Below are 19170 nucleotides of genomic sequence, written 5' to 3'. Positions count from 1 at the left end.
TAAGAGCTGGGATTAAAGGTGTGCGCCACCACTGCCCGGCTTCTTGTTGTTTTTAATGCTGAAGAGAAAACTTTAGATAATGTCAGTGGCCAGTGACAGATAGATATGACATGTGAAAACCCAATAGGAATGTATACCTGGCTGTTACTCACACCTGGAAGATCTCTGGGTTTGAGGCCAGACTGTGTCAAAACAAACAAAGAAGACAGAACAACAAAAACAAATATATAAATATAAGAAAAATTGTCTTAACTCCAGATTTCTAAATTTTAGAATTCTCAAAGAACATCACAAGTATATGAGAATGTTATAGATATACATAAATGTTTCTAAATGGTTTCCTTTTACCTCAAATGGGACCTGTCTCATTTTTATGGCAAGATTATTCTGTAGGTAATGATATGTGCTATCAAGCATGATGGTCTAAGTTCAGTCCCTGGGACTCAAATGGAAGGAGAGAATGCTCTCCTGAAAACTCACCTCTGACCTCCACACCTGTGCTGTGGCACATGTGTACACATGCATCATACACGGTAGGTGGGTGGGTGAATAGATAGAATTTAAATGCATTAGTAACCAGGATATATCATAAAATTGTGTGGAAACTTATTAAGAACACATAAAAGAAGTCTCTACTCCATAGTTACAGGGAAAAACCTCCACAGAATTAGGATGTGCTCTTTTGACCATTCCAAGTACAGCTCTTTACTTGAAGAGGAATTCCTTAGAAAGCCACCTCTGAGATGTGACACTGCTTATCCAAGAGCAACTCTGGGGTCTGATGGATTGGGCTGCTGTATGCCTGGACTGACAAAACGCTGGCTTCTGGGGAGGAAACAAGCAGTGCGCTGAGTGCTGCTCCCAGATGCTACACACTGCGTCTCTTCATCCTTTTCTTGTCTATCCTTTGAGGTTTTGTTACCTGCTTAACATCTCAGAAGAGGAAGTACATGCATTTACATAAATCATTTAAATGCTTGTTTGCTTGAGTTCTTTTTTTAATGAAAGGATAGAAGGGCAAAGGTCATTTATAATTTTTTTAAATGGAAGATGAAGACATAGTCACTGTTGTTGCTTTTCTTAAGCAAGGACTAAGCTTATAGTTTGCATCTGTGAAATGCTTTTCTTCTGAGATCTCTAAATACTTGCCTATTCTTTCTAAGTTTGTACCAGCATCTAAGGGATTAGGATTGGACTGTGGCCACAGCTCTCACCCTCCACCCTTCCTGTGATCTGGAAGGAAGCCAGCAGCTGACCTGGGCTTTTGTTTATGAACTGCACTGTCTACTCAGGAAAGCTGGGTGGCTAGGATACTGAAGGGAATTACTAGGATGGAGATTGTACATCACATGGCTCCGTGTCACACGAAAACGAAAGCCAGTGACAGTCTCTCCTACAGCACAAGCTTGGTGGTCTAGTTGGTAGAGAGGGGAGTTTGATCACTTCATATTTTAGGATCTGCCCATTTGAAAGGATGCCATCTCCAAAGCCTCAGGCCCGATGAGCTGTGGTACAAAGACATGAGTTAGAGCCAAGCAGCCCTGTGTGGTGTCAGTTCAGTTAGCAGCTCCTGTCTCCAGTAGAAAGCTGAGACATCTGATCTGAAAAGTACAATTTATGAATGGATGTATAAATCAGTCTCTTGCTAATGCTGTTTTCTTTTTGTTTTTGTCTCCTTTCTCTAGCATGAAAGACTTTCTAGGTAAGAACTGTTTTATATGCATGCTTAATTCTTGTGAGATAATGAGTGCCTAGTTAAACTTAGTTCTATGTAATAGTTCAGTAGCATGATCCATATCCTTTGTTTACATTTCTCCATTCACCATAATAGTCAGACTTACCTCTTGCCCAGTGTTATAAAACAGCTTCAACCCGCCTTCCTGCCACAACTCACTCTTCTTCAAGTTCACCGTGTATACTTCCAACTGATGGGCTGTCCTGAAGCATCAGTACTGGGCCTTGTGGGCACTCGGGAGATTGCATGCATGAGGCACTGCCCTTGCCTGCAGCTAGTGTACAATCTACTGGAACAACAGATCCTTTCAGAAATGCAGAAAGTGCCATTTTGACAGGCAAGCAGGTATCATGGGTGCAGGAAGAAGCAGTTAACCTAATGTGATAATTCCGAAGACAGGATTGTTACCAAGGAGACCATGAGCTGAGACTGTCACTTTATAATGAGCCTAGCCCTGTATCTTATGCCTAAATGGTGCCTATGGATAGTTGTCACATGAACCAAAAAGCTGATTTGCAATTACTAAAATAAATTAATAATTTTTTCACACAATATCATAAGGTACAACACTGATCTTCTTAAAGAAGAAAATAAAAATAATTGCATCTTTGGAACTAAATGTTTGAATCTCTTCTCTACTGTTCCTGTGACAGAGAAATTACAAGGAGATGGAATGAGAAACAGATGTAGCTCTAGGACATCACAGGGAAATTGGTCTCTAAATCTGTTTGGTAGTTGAGCTAATTTGAACTTGATAATATATGCTAAGATTTATATGTATTCCTCCTCTGTCTACCTTCTCATCAAGTACCAGCCAAGAATGAATAATTTACTTGCCAAGTAATATAAAATGGCGTTGCTTTGCGACATGCAAAGAGAAGTATTTTGCTATATCTCATCTTGAGAGAACTCAGTTATGTTACAGTGGCCACACTGAAGAACACTTTCTCTGCAGACTTTAAAATATATCATAAAATTGTCGTGATTAAATTACTGGTGTACCAGTTCAAGAGTAAGGCCAGAGGGCTGGTGAGACAGCTTGATTGGGAAAGGGGTTTGCCACCACACCTGACAACTGAGTGGTATCCCAGAACCCACATGACAGATGGGAAGAACCAATTCCTAATGGCTGTATTCTGACCTCCACACTCACACACATATGTGCATATAAATAAATAAATAAATAAATAAAATAAGCAAAGAGATTGACAGAACACCATCCATACTGTAATACCTTCAAAAATCAGATATATAGTGTGAATTCGCATCTCATGGGTGGATATAAAGTATCTAACTGAGAAAATGTCCAATTTGGTTTTTTGGTTTATTCGCTTGTTTTGAGAAAATACATTTTTCTTTCAATCCATACTAAAGAAACCAACAGAAATCTTCAAATAGTTACATTTTTAAAGAGAAAGGCCCTTTCTACAAAAGTAGCACAAGACAGTATTTTATTATCTGTATATAGGAAGCATCTTCCCAAGTAGTACCCTAAAGATTGTAAGGTATCGAGTCTCATTATGTAAATTTACACTGTTGTTATTAAAAGGTACATAGCTGAACATGGTGACTCAAACTTCTAGTCCAGCTCTTGGAAGACTAAGGCAGGAGGATCAGGCCCTCAAGGTCAGCCTGGACTGCATAGGCAGTCATAATCCAGAGTAGGCAATACAAGGCCTTGTCTCAAAGAAACTAAAATAAAGAAAATGAAAAGAGTTTCTATAAACATCAAAAAGTAAAGTGAAGTGAAAAGTTTGTGAGAAGTGTTAGACAGTTGTCAAAGCCCTGCTGTGTAAGAGAATCCTCCCGAGGTGTGACAAGAGAAAGCTGCATGTTGTACAGTGTGTGACTGAGCCATCCAGAAACAACAGCATTGAATAACCAAACACTGAACCTCCCTCCCAATTTAAAATACTAAAATAGGACAGTAAGAACACCATTTTCCTGTAAACTTGGTGCAATGGCAAATCTTGGTTGTCGACTTGATATACCTAAGAAGAGTTTCCTCTTTAGTTGAAGAATTATCCTTGTCAGATTGGCCTGTGGACATGTCTGTGGGCCATTGTCTTGACTGCTAATTGGTGTAGAAGAGCCCAGCCCACTGTGGGCGGTGACATCCCTAGACAGGTGGGCCTGCCCACTGTGGGCGGTGACATCCCTAGACAGGTAGGCCAGCCCACTGTGGGCAGTGACATCCCTAGACAGGTGGGCTGGGTTCACTGTCAGAGTCTTCTTGAAACTCCTGCCTCAAGTTCTTGCTATGACTTCCTTGAATGATAAGACAATAACCTATAAGCTAAAATTAACCCCTTTCCTCCCCAAGTTGCTTTTGGTCATGGTGTTTATCACAGCTATAGAAAGCAAACCAGGACAGATGACATGAGATAAGTCTTTTTGGAAGGCAGTAGGACTATACATAAATAAGTGTTCAAAATACAGTTAGCCTCAATCACATATTTACATTTCTAAACATTTTTCTAAAAATGTGGCAAGTGGCACGTGTCAGTAATTTTAGCATTCAAGAGGATCAGGAGTTCAACATCAGCTACATGGCAAGTTTGAGGCTATTCTGGGCCAAATGAGGCCCTGTCTCAAACAGAAAACAACCACCACCCAATAAATAAATAAATAAATAAATAAATAAATAAGGTAATTGGCCAACTGAACCAAGACTTATAAGTAGGATACACGTTTTAGTGTTCTTAATAGATACGTTAATAGCTAACGACTTTGAAGCAGTATGTCTATCACCTGAAATATGGCTAAATTACCATATAACCAAGGAATGAACTGTAGTCATTTTTAAGGAGGCAGTATATTTATTTCTATTTTTATGGGTAGATATTCACAGAATCATAAGTGTAGGGAGGAATCAAATAATGTAAGTCTAATCTGGCTTCATAGGAATGTGTATTTTAACATTTTGTATTTGACATTACAGAAGTATATGAAATCTACTGTTAATAGCAGTTATTTCCTGGGTAAGATTATGGGGTAGATGCTTTGATATTACTTCATGTATTGCTTTTGTAGTCAGAAAAATCACCAATGCAGAGATTTCCGTGAACAGGGAGTGAGGGAGGGCAACAGGAGCACAGGTCCTAGCATCTCTAAGAGAAAAGGACCCAGCTCTCCAGCTCTCTGTGCAGCTGCACCTTCCTCCCGCCTTACTGCCCTCCTGGACTCTCTGCTCCTCCCACTCCTCTGCCCTTCCCAGTGCTTACTCCAGCTCCTCCCTTGCCTGAAGCCACCACAGAAACCAGACAGTCTCACAGTTGTGATGCTGCAAACCAAAGCAGTTCAGGGGACAGTGGTCTCAGGGGTTGGTTTGTTTACAGTACTTTGTATGTGCTACCCAGGAGTGAGCAGAGAGCAGGCAAACATGCACTGGTCTGAAGGGTTAAAAGGACACCAGGACACTGTGCTGGTAATTAGCTCAGAGACTCCTTCCTGTACTTAGCAGTGCTGGAAGTAGAGCCACTGACAGCTCCAGAAGCTCACCTGCCAGACACAGAAATCTTAGCTATAAGCCTAAGTCTTGACATGGAATAGAGGGGAGAAAACGGGCTGCTTGGGGATATTTGACTCCAGCAAACCCGTTGTGTACCCCAAAGCCCAAGTGTCCTGCTGTGGTTTCCGTTCCTTCTCTCTCTCCCCAGTGGCTCGTTCTACAAACTCATGTGTTTCTGATTCATTGACTGTTCATTGTTATCATTTTCCAAGAGCCCTTCAGACCCAAGAAACTTTGACATTTAAAGGCATACTCTTTAGGGAAACTGTTCAACTCCCAGTTAATTTGAAAGCTCTAAGATTTAAAGCAGCATATGGTCCAAGCCACCAATTTTTCAAGTGAGCTCCATTCTTGGCAAATGATAGCCTCTCTCCCCAAGCTGCGTCATTTCTCATACACATGCTGACAGTGTGGCCATGAGACCTGTACATGCTAGCTAGAGATTCAAGGAAAGCAAGTATCTGGGCAGAGTTCTCAGCCTCTTAGAAAAGGCACAGACTAGCCTTAGGCTGGCGCTTTCTCTCCTCTCGCTCTCTCTCTCTCTCTCTCTCTCTCTCTCTCTCTCTCTCTCTCTCTCTCTGTCTCTCTGTCTCTGTCTCTCTCTGTCTCTCTCACTCATACACACACACACACACACACACACACACTCACTCACACTTTGTTCTCAAAACCAACTTTTATCTTCAACATTTATCTTATAGGTTGGAGTCAGGAGGAACCAACCCGACCAGCAGCGATTCTTACAGTGACCGTGCCTCAGCAAGAGCCCGCCGGGAAGCCAGGGAGGCTCGTCTAGCCAGCCTGACCAGCCGAGTAGAAGAAGACAGCAACAGGGATTATAAAAAAGTAGGATCTCTTTCAAGTTTCCTGTTCTTGGCTTATGCTATATAAACCTTTTAGTCTTTCCCACCAGTAGGAAAAAATAAGCAAACTCCTGAATAAGGAATACAGAAGGTATTTCTGAAGTGCTCTCTCTGTTGCTTCACCTCTGCCCACTAAAGACTATTTGTATATTGCTTTTATTGCAGTAAGTATATGCCTAGAGTCAAGTATTTAGAAGTATAAGAGAAAGTAAGAAATGTGCTGTTGTTATAAAAATAATAAAAAGCATAATGCCTTATCTGAGCCCATGAGAATTATTTGGTTAGACTTATTTTTAAGAAACATGTGCTTTTAATAAGGTGTTTTGAATATCAACCAAATACTTTTTGGTGCTAGTTTTTAAAAATTATCATCCACTTCTTTTGGCTGTTGCTAGTTGGACTTGGGAAACATTCCCTTTCGGGTGTTTGAGATACAGGGGGTGATGGGGATCCAAAACATTTGGTTAAGGAGATTTTTCTTGGTTGATTTTTTTTGTTAAGCAGAATTTGACAAAAATCAACAAACAGGTTCCAGAAACAGTAATTCTTTTGTGTCTCAAAGCTACACTCCACACAGTGCAGAGGCTCGTGGGGGAACGGCTGTGTGGCTTTCCTCCTGGGGTTTAGCTTCACTGACAGTGGAGCTCGCTGTCTCTCTCCTTGTGTCCAGCACCTGAGAGCACACTGCCTGGAAGCCAGAGAGCAGTGGCCCTCCATAGGCCACCCTCCTCTTCTGCACCTAGTTGATCGTTTGAAGCAGAAATAGGAGTTCTTCCCCTGGGAACCCACCAGTGACCGGGTTCTGTTCCCTTCACAGCTCTATGAGAGTGCCCTGACCGAAAACCAAAAACTGAAAACAAAGCTTCAGGAGGCCCAGCTAGAGCTTGCCGATATAAAGGCCAAGCTTGAGAAGATGGCCCAGGTAAGGAAGGATGAACAAAGCAGGGGAGGTGGGAGCACACACAAGGTGGGAGGACGGAGAGAGGGAGGCTAGCTATCTAGGAGCAGGCTGGGAGGTAGAGTCAAAGTGGTACTTTCTCCAGCTGGCCAAGCGAGAGCTCTTATGTAACATAATAATTTTGAAAACTGACAGTTAAGTTCCATGAATAGCTAACTGATGTTCTGAATGCTAGTCATTGATATTAATATAACTTCTCACTGCAGAAGTCAGTGCTAAGCGGTTCCTCCCGTCCTGCTGGTGCCCCACCTCAGTCCCTCTGTACCTCAACTTGTGGAAAGAAATAAGCACAACACTGTAACCGAGTATAGAGAGCCCCAAATGGAGCCCAGAAATCTTAAGTGGTTTGTTTACATCGGGATGAAGTAGTCCAGATTAGGTTCCAGGGGGACGCCACATTGGAGAAGTGTCCCCCTTTGCATCTGGCACTATGGAAGTGGTGACACTCCTCCTTACCGCCAGGCCTGACTTAATTACACCAAATCTGAGAGTCTGCCCGGGGGAGGGAGGGTATGATCTCATTGCTCATGAAACAAGCCCTGTAGCTGAAACTACAGCAGCTTGCCTCCAGTTAGTGCAGAGTTAACAAGAAGCCTCTTGAGTTATTTCTCTCCCAGAATGCCTGGGGACTAAGTATTTCAAAAGCAGAACTGAGGTTAAAAAAAAGGGGGGGGGGCTCTTTACGAGAATATAAAATGAAAACCAGAAGTGGCTACTTAATCTGGTAATATGATATAACCCCAATGAAAAATGAAATTATAGGCTCATGGAGTCCCAGGCTCATGGTATGTAGTTGGGGAAGGGTTGAGTACTGTCTTAGCATCTTACTGTAGCCCCCCGACAGGGGATGCACAAGAGAGCAAAGAAGGGGACAGGAGCCATACATGGCTCTTACTGCACTTTCTGAGACCTACAGCTAATGCATACTAGATTTAAAGCTATTTTGTGGGGTGGAAAAAAAGGTCTCTGATTTAAGAAAAGTCTATGACAAAATTACAACCCTACCATCAGGTAGGGGGCAGGATAAATACATTTTATGATCACTTTCCCCTCTGCATTAGTAAACTAGGCAGTATGTCTTGTCAGAGACCAGTTTGGTTCTGAATAGCTTCCAGATGGGCCTGTTAGTACTAAATGCAGCCGTTAAGCTGCTTCTAGAAGCTGTGCCCTTGTCAGAACATAAAAGAGCAGCCTCATGAAAAGCACTACAGCCCACTCCTCAGCAGGGCTGCCGACACTGGGAGCCCTGCAAACTGCTCAGAGTGACCCACACAGATCAGAATAGAGTCAGTCCTTCCCAGTCCCTGGAGTTGCATTGTAAGCCAGCCAACTGCTCTGCTAGGTATGCTGGGACAGACTTAATTTTACCAAATGCAAGCTATTTGAAGCTCAGAAAGAAAGATAGTGCTGCAAACCAAGTCTCTATTTACCAAAAATGGAGCTGTGTGCAGGATTGTGGAGGGAGGGAGGGCCTGTCAGCCTCATGCATTTGTTTGGAGACAGTTCCCACATGGGCACATGCAGCATTTTATGTAAAACATCTATTCAGAGTCAAAGGAGCTATAACTTAAAACTGTACAAGCAAATGAAAAAGCAAGTTCTTTGTATTCTGAACTTTGCAGATCTCAAAATCTTCCCAGCTCAAGCTTAGGAAAGAGACAAAGGAAGTTATAAACAAACTCTGAGGTCTGCTAATACGCATTCCCCTTTCCTTTCTGCTTCTCAGGAGATGGAGTATAGAGGCAGACAGCCATGACCTTGAGAGCAGAAGGTGAAAGTCTAGGATGAGAGCCAGAATTCTAAGTTTTGTTGTTAGTTTTAGCTATTCAGAAATTGAGAAGAAAGAAAGGATGGGGGTGGGGGGAGCATCTGCAGGAGCAGCCCGACATCCCCACGTACTGCAGCAGTCTAGGCATTGTGCTAGGCAAGATAGAGACTCATCCTTTGCTCACCAAATGTCTACTGACTATACAGAGTTCCACCCAGTCCTCTAACATGAAGACCATAGGAGACTTACAGATTCCTATATTCCTTGATTGAAGGCAGGACCTTTCCCTGAAGTTACTCTTCTTAGGTTTATTGGCCAAATCTCTTTACTCCTCAGAAGGGTTGGAACTGAAAGTCAGTGATATCTAAATATATACCATAAATCCTTTGTTCAGATAAAATCTTAACAGAGTAAGAAGGAAGCCAAACAGATGATAGTAGAAATGTTCTGTTCAGATACCAGAAACTGGCTAAGGAGACTACCTCGTATGAAGACACCACACTAGAAGGAAAATGGCCTCAGTGCTCAGAACAGAATGATGGTTTACAAAAGTGTCACAGGGACTGCGTTCAAGTTTGGGGCTTCCAGCCTGGAAAGAAGAGCTGTCTCTAGAGGCAGAGCAGGGGTGATTCAGTGTATGAAGAACTTAGGATTTGGACTTTGAGTCTAAAGGGAGAGGGAAGAGAAGAGTCTGGTATGTGTTAGGAGTAACGTCTGTACACACAGGCTGAGCTTCAGAAACTGTTCTTGCCCTCCCCTCCCTAGGGGCCATCCTACGTACTGTTTAGGGCAAGTGTCAGGGTTCCCAGTCTCACAGACCCTTGCTAAGGGAAAATCCCAGAACCCTGCCACCTCTTTCTGGACGTCTGGTGGTGAACCAGAGAAAGCTGCGTTCCTTACTACACATGAGACAGCCTAAACAACAAGTGTTGTCCTTCTGTTTGCACAGCAGAAACAAGAGAAGACCTCTGACCGGTCCTCGGTGCTGGAGGCGGAGAAGCGGGTACGTGCATCTGTCTCCCTGGCCACCTGCTGCACGTCTTCTTCTGACCTTCTCTAACTTTGTTGTTCATGCCAATGGAAAAAGTTCATCTTAGAACGCAGGAGCTCTGCCACATTCCGTTCCCAGCTTAACAATCTTTTTTTTTTTTTTTTTTTTTTTTTTTTTTTTTTTTTTTTTTGGTCTGACTCTGGACAGTAATTTGATGACCAGTCCGTTTGGCTTTCCCATATAGTTGGTTACTTTGAATGTGCCAGTTTTGGGGTGGGAAGGAGCCCTGGGAAATCATCTCATGCATTCTTCTGATTTCAGAACTACACACAGACACAGAGCTATAAGATATTTGGTTATTTAAACATGCACACAGGTCCAAGGGCTTTCTGCCTTTCCCATGGCCTCAAATAGAAATTCCAGGCTATCCACAGCTACATAACAAAACCTAGTCTCAAAAGGAGGAGGATAGCCTGTGAGGTAGCTCAACAGTAAAAGTGCATGCTAGATACAAGAGAACTGGTTCCCAAAGGTTGTTCTCTGACTTCCATGTGCATACATACACACTCAGATATATTTTTTAAAGGAAGTTTTTCATCAAGGGTTTTTCATCAAAGGGTTTTGCCACTGATCTAGGTGTTTAAGACCTAAGCAGTCAGCCTTTCTTCAGCCCTCTGGCAGAGGGCATTCTAATTAGATTCCTGACCTGATCTCAGATGTTTATATCTGGGATTTGGTATCCTTGGATTGGGGAAACTCAGATTTAGTGATGAACCCTAATTCTGATGTGACTTTAAGGACATAGTATGTTCCTGTCTTTCTTATTGTCTGTGGGAAAAACTAAGTTTTATGTTTCATTCCCTTGGCCTATAACCAGTCCTCCTTGGCATCTCACCTAGTTAACGATTCCTCCCTGAATTCAGGTTAAACTAAGAGGTACTAACTGGAGAAAAAGCAAGGGGAGGGAGAAGTTTCAGACAGTGATGTCAGCTTCCCAACTGGTCACTCCCTACCATAGAAGAAATAGTTCCCTGGGAACTTAGGTAGAGTGTTACTACAGGTGATGGGGCTTTGTTTCTAGAGAGCAAGGCTCCTAGTTACTTGTAGGCATTTGAAAATTTTAACTTGTAAAGGATGTTAGCCAGATACCACCCCGTATCTTCTAATTTTCTTATAGAAGACTTAGGTAACAGGGTCGTCATCAGTGAAGTAGTTCTGTCCCATGGCGGCAGGGCAGAGTACAATTATGGAGAAAGGTCGGCCCTAGTTGAGACAGACTCAGAGACCATGAAGCTGATGGTGTGATGTGTGGGAGGGAGGCAGCTTTGCGATGTCGTTATCTCTTCAACAAGGTCCTTGTTTCTCAATAGGAGAGACGAGCACTGGAACGGAAAATGTCGGAAATGGAAGAAGAGATGAAGGTATGAAGACATTATCTTTGTCTTGGCGCGTGTCTGTTGCCCGAATGCCTGCCTAAAGTAGGTACTTAAGCCTAGGCTTGCCCGCTCTAAATGTCATTGCCAACTGAGCACCCTGAGGAAGAGATGCTGGATGAGGAAGTGAGCGCCTCTCCTCAGCCATCTCTTGAGCTCTCTCAGTTCATGCTGCACCCGCTGTGGCCGCCTCAAAGGCCTTGTAGAAGCAACTGATTGGGATGCGGGGAGACTTTCAGCAGGCTGGGGGCAAAAGCCCCAAGCTGAACTTCCAAGATTTTCAAAGCAGCGACTTCCCCCTGGGGATACTGGGTGAAAGAGCTAGGACAAGTTCTCCTGCTTTGCAGAGTCCCCGCTAGGGGAACTCCATGTATCCTGGGCATGGCCACAGGCTTTTCTCGCCAAACACAGCTCTTGCAGAAGAAGCACAGCAGAGGCATTCTACAGCAGTATGAAATGTGATTGCATATTGATTTCCTGTCCTAGGCCATTTCCTCTGCAGTGTTCCAGATTTCTTGGCCTTCACCCACTAGAGCAAACTCATATCTCCACATGACCTACTTGAGGGCTTCCTGGCTCCCTCTTCTTGAGGATGACTGACAGCGACCATCACCTCCCTTAGCTTCTTGAATGGATTGTTGCCAATTTTGAGTGCCAGTACATTGCTATAGAAAGGAAGGAGGGAGGAAGGGAGGAAAAGAAGGAAGGAAGGAAGGAAGGAAGGAAGGAAGGAAGGAAGGAAGGAAGGAAGGAAGGAAGGGAGGAAGGAAGGGAGGAAGGAAGATGGGGCTGCTTAGGGGAGCCACCTGCTAAGATACTGGATCAGCTCATCCCTGAAGTGCATTGTGCCAGCAGAGCCATTGCTTGCTCGGCTTCTTCCTTTCTTTAAGAATGTTATTTTAGTGGATATGTATGCCAAGTCAGATGTAGATTTCTGTAGCTAGGAGGCAGAAACCCTGGGGCAGTGTCAGACACATCCCCAAGTGTCCTCCTGTGAGTAAGCACTCTGGTGTGTAAGTATATTACTTTCCAAGTGACAGTTGTTTTAATGGCCTAAAAAGATGCTGTTTGTGGATACCTCACCACACACATAAAACGTCTTCAGAACCTGTCCTCGCAGTCCTGTTACCCATTTTAGTTGTAGAGTGAAGGGGAAATGCCAAGCCTGTCCCTCATTTCCTGGTCACCAACCCACAGTGTGACTGTAATGGTCATGTAGAATCTGAAGCAATGACACTTCACATTTCCCAGGTTGACCCAGAAATACCAGAAGCAGAAATAGAGTCTGATTCTCCTGAGTAAACAGAACACTGCCCTCCCAAACACATTGAAGTTTTTTCATCTTCTGGATTTCCCAAACCCACCTCACTTGCTACTGTATTTTCTTTCTCTTAGCATAGTATGCTAGTATTGCCAAACAGTTCTTCATGAATCACCACATAGTTCTGTATGTGTGAGAGTTTCCCATCTGAAACCCTCAGCTGTGCCGTCTCTGCTCTGCTCCATAGTTAAGAGCACTTGTTGTTTATGCAAAAGACCTGGGTTCAGTTCCCAGGACCCACATGGTGTCTTATAATAATCCTCAACTCCAGTTCCAGGGAAACTTCTAACCTCTATAGGCACCAAGCACATACATTGTGCATATACATACATGCAGGCAGAATACTCACACACGTAATTAATGCTTAAGTAAATCTTTTAAATATATATAAAAATATATATTAAGTATTTATGATTTAATATTAAATAAATATATATATTAAAAATGTGTAAAACCCTGTGTCTGAATATAATGATATATACCTGCAATCCCAGTACTTGGGAAGCAGAGACGATCTCTGTGAGTTCAAGACCAGTTTGGTCTACATAAAGACCCAGTCTCAAAGAAGGAAAGAAAGAAGGGTGGGGAGAAAGCAACCTCAAAAAATAAGTAAAGTAAGAAAAGGCTAGGCACGTAGCTTAGTAGATAGAGTGCTTACTTACCGAGCATGCAGTTAGCCCTGGGGTGGATCCTTGGGACCACATAAACCAGCTGTGGTGGTGCACATGTGTAATCCCAGAAAGTTCTAGGCCAGCTTAGGATACATGAGATCCAATATCAAAGACAGAGGAGAAGAGATGCAGTGGGCAGAAAGAAAGGACCTGGAGCTTGTAAATCAGGCTGAAGCGCTTCTCTCTCTCTCTCTCTCTCTCTCTCTCTCTCTCTCTCTCTCTCTCTCTCTCTCTCTCTTTCTTTCTCTCTCTCTCTCTCTTCCTCTCTCTCTTTCTTTTTCTCCCTTCCCCTCCCTCTCTCCCTCCCTTTCCCCCCTCTCTCTCACACACACCTGCCATAAGTGCCCTGAAGCCCATAGGCAGGACTTTTGTGCCGTTCACATAAACCCCATACAAAGACTCAAAGGGGTGGGGGGGGGACCAAAAATGGGGACCTTCGGGTTCCTTCTTATTTCTATGCCATTCTAAACTGGCAAGTACAGAAGCTCTTTGGTATTCTAAATTGTTCTCCATCCTTTGGGTTGACACAGGTTTGCATGTTTCTATGTTCTTATCCTATCAAGCCATGGTTTTCTAAACTAGGCCATGAGTTCATTTCTTCAGTATTTCAAGAGCTTACTACACATGAAAGTATTTATTCTTTCTAATCAAAAGTCATTTGCCAAAAACTTTAAAAAAGAAATTTAAGAGTCTGGAAAGATGGCTCAGAGGTTAACAGCACCAGCTGTTCTTCCAGAGGACCTGGGTTCAATTTTCCACACCCACCTGATGACACACAACCATCTGTAACTCCAGTCCCAGAGGGTCCAATGCCCTCTTCTGGCGACCTCTGGTACTGCACACATGTGATGCACAGACATACATGAAAGCAAAGCCCATTCACATAAAGGGGGAAAATATATAAATTATCAAATAGAGCCAGATCATAACTGGCCCCTAGATGAGTCAGTAAGCTGCTTCTGAGACCGTGTTAGAAATCTACTTTATCACTCAGTCCCCGTTATTCTCTCCTGCCATTCACAAAGCCAGGTGGAGAAGAAACACCTATAGCAGTGCCCCTAAACAATGCGTACAGGCCTAACAGGGAAGACGATCCCAGTCACTCTACAGCTAAGTTTTGTCTGCATCATCTTCAGATCTATGAATATGTAACAAAAGTCTGTGACTGGCTCTAAAGGAGTTGAAGACACTGTTTGTTTAGTTCTCAAGGTCTTCGTTAGGCTATCATGTGTGCTCACCAACTTTTCTGAGGATCAGTGGTTAAACATTTGTATGAGATAGTCAGTGAATAGTACAATTGTCAAGTCTGGGAAATCTTACCAGACATGGGATCAGTTGCTCTGTGTTTGTGCATTTTCAATCTTTGCTGGAACCATCAATGGGGTGCCATTTGTAGGGGTGACTTCCCATGCATGCTTGAAAGCTCAGTAGGCACTCAAGTCCGAAAGTGACATCATTGCCTGTTTTCCCTACACCAACAAAACACAAAGGTCCGGTGAAATGGGTCCATGAGATGGGCCCTCCCAGGTGTATGGAGGGCTCTGTGATTGGGAGACAGTCGTGGTGTCTACCCAGAAAGGTAAGTATGCCTCTTCCTGGGAGAAACTCCTCCACCAGATGAGAGTGGAATTATATGACAGATCTGACAGGTGTGCATGTCAGTGTGAGCTGAGCTGGCTCTGCACCTGCCTTGGGATGTCCACATCCGATGACTTTTTACTGGGGCATCCTGCACTAAGCTTCAGCTTCCTTGCCAGACCCGACCCTTCCTATTCCAGGCCCTCGAATGAGGAGGGCTCAGCAGCCATCCCCCTGTAAGATGCTTCTGGGATTACTTTGCTTACCCTGGAAGCACGCTAGCCAGCTTGCCCTGGGCTCTGCCCTCCTCCTCATCTTCTCTTTGCCATGCTTGTTTCATGACTTCCTGCAGAACATTCCACCAGATGTTTCCTACTGCCCTCCTCCATACTTACAGCTTCCAGATTCTTCCACCTAGAGCTGCCCGTGTCCACATGTTAGACTAAGTCACTGTCATAGTTGATCGCTGTAATGTCCCATGGGGGCAAAGGCCACTTCATATAATAACAGTGAGTGCACTGCAAGCTTTGGTCAGATGTCGGCACCAGTGAATGGCATCAGCAGGGGTTTCCCTGTTTCTGCTCATGTCTTTAAACCCCTCTATGTGCTGTTATGATCTCCCTCACCTGTCCCCTCCATGGTCAGGATGCTTGCAGTTGGCAGAGGTGCCTGGCAGCCCTACCTTTCCCATGGTAGCCATTCTTCCTCTTTGGGCAGAGGACTCTTCAGCAGTGTCTCCGCTTTGTTTTTCCTTTTTACTGTTTCTCTCATGCTACTTTCATTTTCTTGCTGGTTCACTCCCAGACCATAGCCCCACTAATCTCTTGCGTCTGTCCTCGATCACTGTGTATGAAGTACAAGAGAACCTTTCTATCATCACTATAACCCACACCCTGCATAACAAAGTCATTTCCCTCTTCCAAAAGAGCTGATAGTCTTAGTTTCAAGGTCAGTGCAGAGGGTCCTTAGGAGAGCTCATGGCAGAGTTGGCAGGCTATGCTGTGATCCATCTATTGAAGTCTTCCAGTCACTTGTGAAATACTGGGAAGACTGACTGTGATGGTTATCTGTTCCTTTGCAACACTGATGTCCCAGTGAGGCTAGACCACCACAGTGATCCAGCCAGTTCCACCATCACCTGGCATTCATGAGATCACTGCTTTTGTTCATTTATAATTTCCAGAGTGTACATCTGTTTAAACATATTTATGCAGTTCCAAGCCTCAACACAAACTGAGGCAGAGAGCACAAGTTAGCTGTGAACTTTGTGATATATATAATCATGTATAGTAGGTCAGAGGCCATTTGACAGTTGTAGGACCTGGGCAAGCTCTTTGTGCTATTGGGGAGAACTGGAAAGGTTGATTATGCTTCCTGCAAAACAGGTTACAGGTCCACCCAAAGAGCTGACAGGTGTCATATCAGCCTTCTTCCTATGCATGCTGTATGCAGAGAGTGCTGAAGAGAACCCTCTGGTGGTATTCTTAAGGAAGAAAAAAATAGGGGTAGGGATCAAGTGTGAGGGCAAGATGAAGAAGAGTGATGTTTGATTTAGGAAGCCTCCCCCTGCCCCTAAATCTTCAGCCCTGTCCTAGTGACAATAAAGGAGAGTCCCCAGACTGTGGCTCTGCATGTGAATTTGTCAGAAGGCCCAAGCCATATGTTGGCCTCTTGTTCTCAGGTGATCCACGTGTGGGTTTTGATGCTCGTGCAGCTAATCCCAGCATGCTCGGGGCTCATCCAAGGACCACAGAGAGCTCTTCCTTTCCTGGCACATTTCTCCATCCTTCTCCCGGTTCTGCTTGCGCTCATTACACCTGCCTTTCTCATTTCCTTTCTTGCATGCAAACCAAAACCAGAAACAGAAAGTCACGGAGTTTCTTTGTCCTACTTTCTCTCTGTCTGTCTTGTCTCTGTCTTGTCTGTTTCCTTCATGTCTCACTCTCTGCAGAACCTTCACCAACTAAAACAGATTCAAACCTTGAAGCAGATGAACGAGCAACTGCAGGCTGAGAACAGGGCCCTGACCAGAGTGGTGGCCAGACTCTCCAAGTCCATCGAGTCCTCGGACACCCAGGAGCTCTAGCTCCTGCCCTTCCTCTCCACCTCACTTCCCTCCTCTGCTACTCCAGGCAGGTTTACTCCTCTTGTTGGTCCCAGAAGCCCAGTGCCCATCCCTTCCATCAGAGCCTCCATATCCAGGTATCTGTAAACCTGGTCATCTGGAGATGGAGTCCGCATAATGGGACATAAGAATATCCAGTTCAAGGGTGGTAGTGGGCAAGCACAGGTCACTGTTTACGTTGCCATATTACCTTCTCTTCCCCCAGAGACTGGATGTAGATGTGCTTCCTCAGCTGCACACAGATACACAGCTGTGTATAGTTACCTGTGTGCATCCATGTACACATATGATTTCATTGACAGGATCTTTGCCAAGTGGACAGAGAGCTCTGTCAGCCAACAGCAACCCAAATGTATGTGTACCAAGTAGGGCTAAAGTAACCAAGAGCAAGAGCACGTGAGATCCTCCTGGGAACTGGTATTGTATACCATATATGGACCCTTCCAGTGCTCTATGGTTTGGACTGATCTAAAGCTCCCCTACTGATGTGTATGTGACCATGGTTGAGAATCACAGCCCTCTGAATACCAGATGGAACTTAATCCAAGTGACAGCACTACCTGATGGAAAGGACTAGGCCACGCCTCCCTGAGCTTCCCTCTGTTACCCACCAAACACTGTCCGTTCTACCACTGAGGCAAAACTAGATGAGCGTTCTGAACCTCCTCCTAAGTCTGCTTTCCTCCTCTTCCTCCTCCTGAAACATCATCCCATTCCTCTCCCACGTCTCCTGGCTGTAGGGAGGCGTCCCTCCCTGCCCTGCGTGTGTGGGCCTTGAGGCAGAACCACAGGTGTAGAAGTGGGCCCTTCCTAATAGGCGTGGCCTGCAAAGGAAATGCCAGGCAATGGATCGAGAGCAGGGTTTGTTTTCAGCTGAAACTACCCCTCAAGAAACTGCATTTGGCAAACTAGAATCTTCCTCTGGCTATGGATCTGAGAGCCAGGCTCACACACAGATTGTTTGCCATCCAAAGATAGTTGTGATGGGGTCACAACTGCCTGAAATGAGTTTTTGATTTTCAGCAACAATCTAATTAGTCTTGACTGGGGCCTGTCCTTTTGTCTGCCTATTTGTGTTTGCCTTTGAGGTCAGTAGCTGGCAACTAATACCCACTAGTACTGAGGCACCCAGATTACTATAGGGCTGAGCTAATGTCCTCTCACGGGTGCTGTCACAGGTAGAAAGAAAATGAAAAGAGATATGCTGCCATGGCCAGGCAGTGAGCAGCCAGCATAGGGTCTAAACTCTGTGTTTCAGTTGGCCTCAAACATCCTCAAAGGGTGCTAACATGTAGCTCTGTGGTGGAGCATGCTCTTAGTGTTCAGTCTTAGCAACATGGGAAATTTTGTCTTGGGGTTAAATAGAGACACCCCCCCAAAGATGTCCCAGTTATTTTTGCAAGACAGTGTAGCACTTGCGGCAAAATTCAGTGTCCTCCTGGCATTTACGGAAGCGTAGGCCACAGGTTGTTTTCTTACTGATGACTCAGCACCAGTGCATGTATTTAAAACATGGATTACAGAATCAGAACCAAGCCCAAGGTCCCTTGGAGAGTAACCGGTTAAAGAAAAGTTCAAACTCTGTTAGGCTCCAGAGTCTGCACTCTGCACCATGAGATAAGCCATCTGCATATTTAGCGCAGCCTTAACCATTTGGTGAGCACATACATAGCCTAAACAATGCAGGAACAATCTGTCAAGAAACTACAGCAGAGGACAGCACTGCAGCAGGAGTCACAGACAGAGCTGGACTTTTTCACTACCCTGGCTTGACAGGCCAGTTTCAGCCAGGCGTGGTGGCACACACCTTTACTCCCAGCACCTGGAGGCAGGCAGGCAGGTCTCTGTGAGTCTGAGGCCAGCATGGTGTACAAAGACTGTTTCCAAAACACATTCACCTACCAAAAAAATGTGTCACTACAATGTCATTGCCTGGTATGTGACCTGTGTGATAAGGGAAAGCAGTGGCCCATGAGCCATGTTAGTAGTTTAAAAACAGAAATCAAAAGAATTGTAGTTGACAAATAAAATTCCTATGGAATTCAGATTTCAATGTCCAGAAATTAAGATTTATTGGAAGCAAATCAAAACTTGCTTTTTGTTATCACTGTGTGTTAACTGCGAGGCCACACTCAGGCAATGAAGTAGTCACAGCAAGACTGTGTGGCCTGTGGTCAGCCTGCCAGCTGACTCCTGTCAGTAGGGAAGAAACTGGC

At 44.4% G+C, this 19170-nt stretch overlaps 1 protein-coding gene across 9 annotated transcripts in view; it reads left to right on the top strand.

Moving 5' to 3' along the window:
* Ppp1r12b (protein phosphatase 1 regulatory subunit 12B) overlaps positions 1-19170 on the top strand; it is a 203273-nt gene that overhangs the window by 174990 nt on the left and 9113 nt on the right. For 3 of the 9 annotated variants that reach the window (XM_076941238.1, XM_076941240.1, XM_076941244.1), the window contains 5 exons: positions 1686-1702; positions 5948-6092; positions 6927-7031; positions 9785-9838; positions 11197-11247. In XM_076941238.1, coding sequence (XP_076797353.1) covers positions 1686-1702; positions 5948-6092; positions 6927-7031; positions 9785-9838; positions 11197-11247 — 372 coding nt within the window. Of the gene's footprint in view, positions 1-1685; positions 1703-5947; positions 6093-6926; positions 7032-9784; positions 9839-11196; positions 11248-11745; positions 12961-16780; positions 16962-19170 lie in introns of those variants that run through there. The other 6 variants (XM_076941236.1, XM_076941239.1, XM_076941237.1 and 3 more) reach the window with 5 other exon arrangements.

Source organism: Arvicanthis niloticus, chromosome 10 (assembly GCF_011762505.2).
Source record: "Arvicanthis niloticus isolate mArvNil1 chromosome 10, mArvNil1.pat.X, whole genome shotgun sequence".
NCBI lineage: Eukaryota > Metazoa > Chordata > Mammalia > Rodentia > Muridae > Arvicanthis > Arvicanthis niloticus.
Note: the sequence above shows the minus strand (reverse complement) of the source record. Positions and strands in the feature narration are given on the sequence as shown.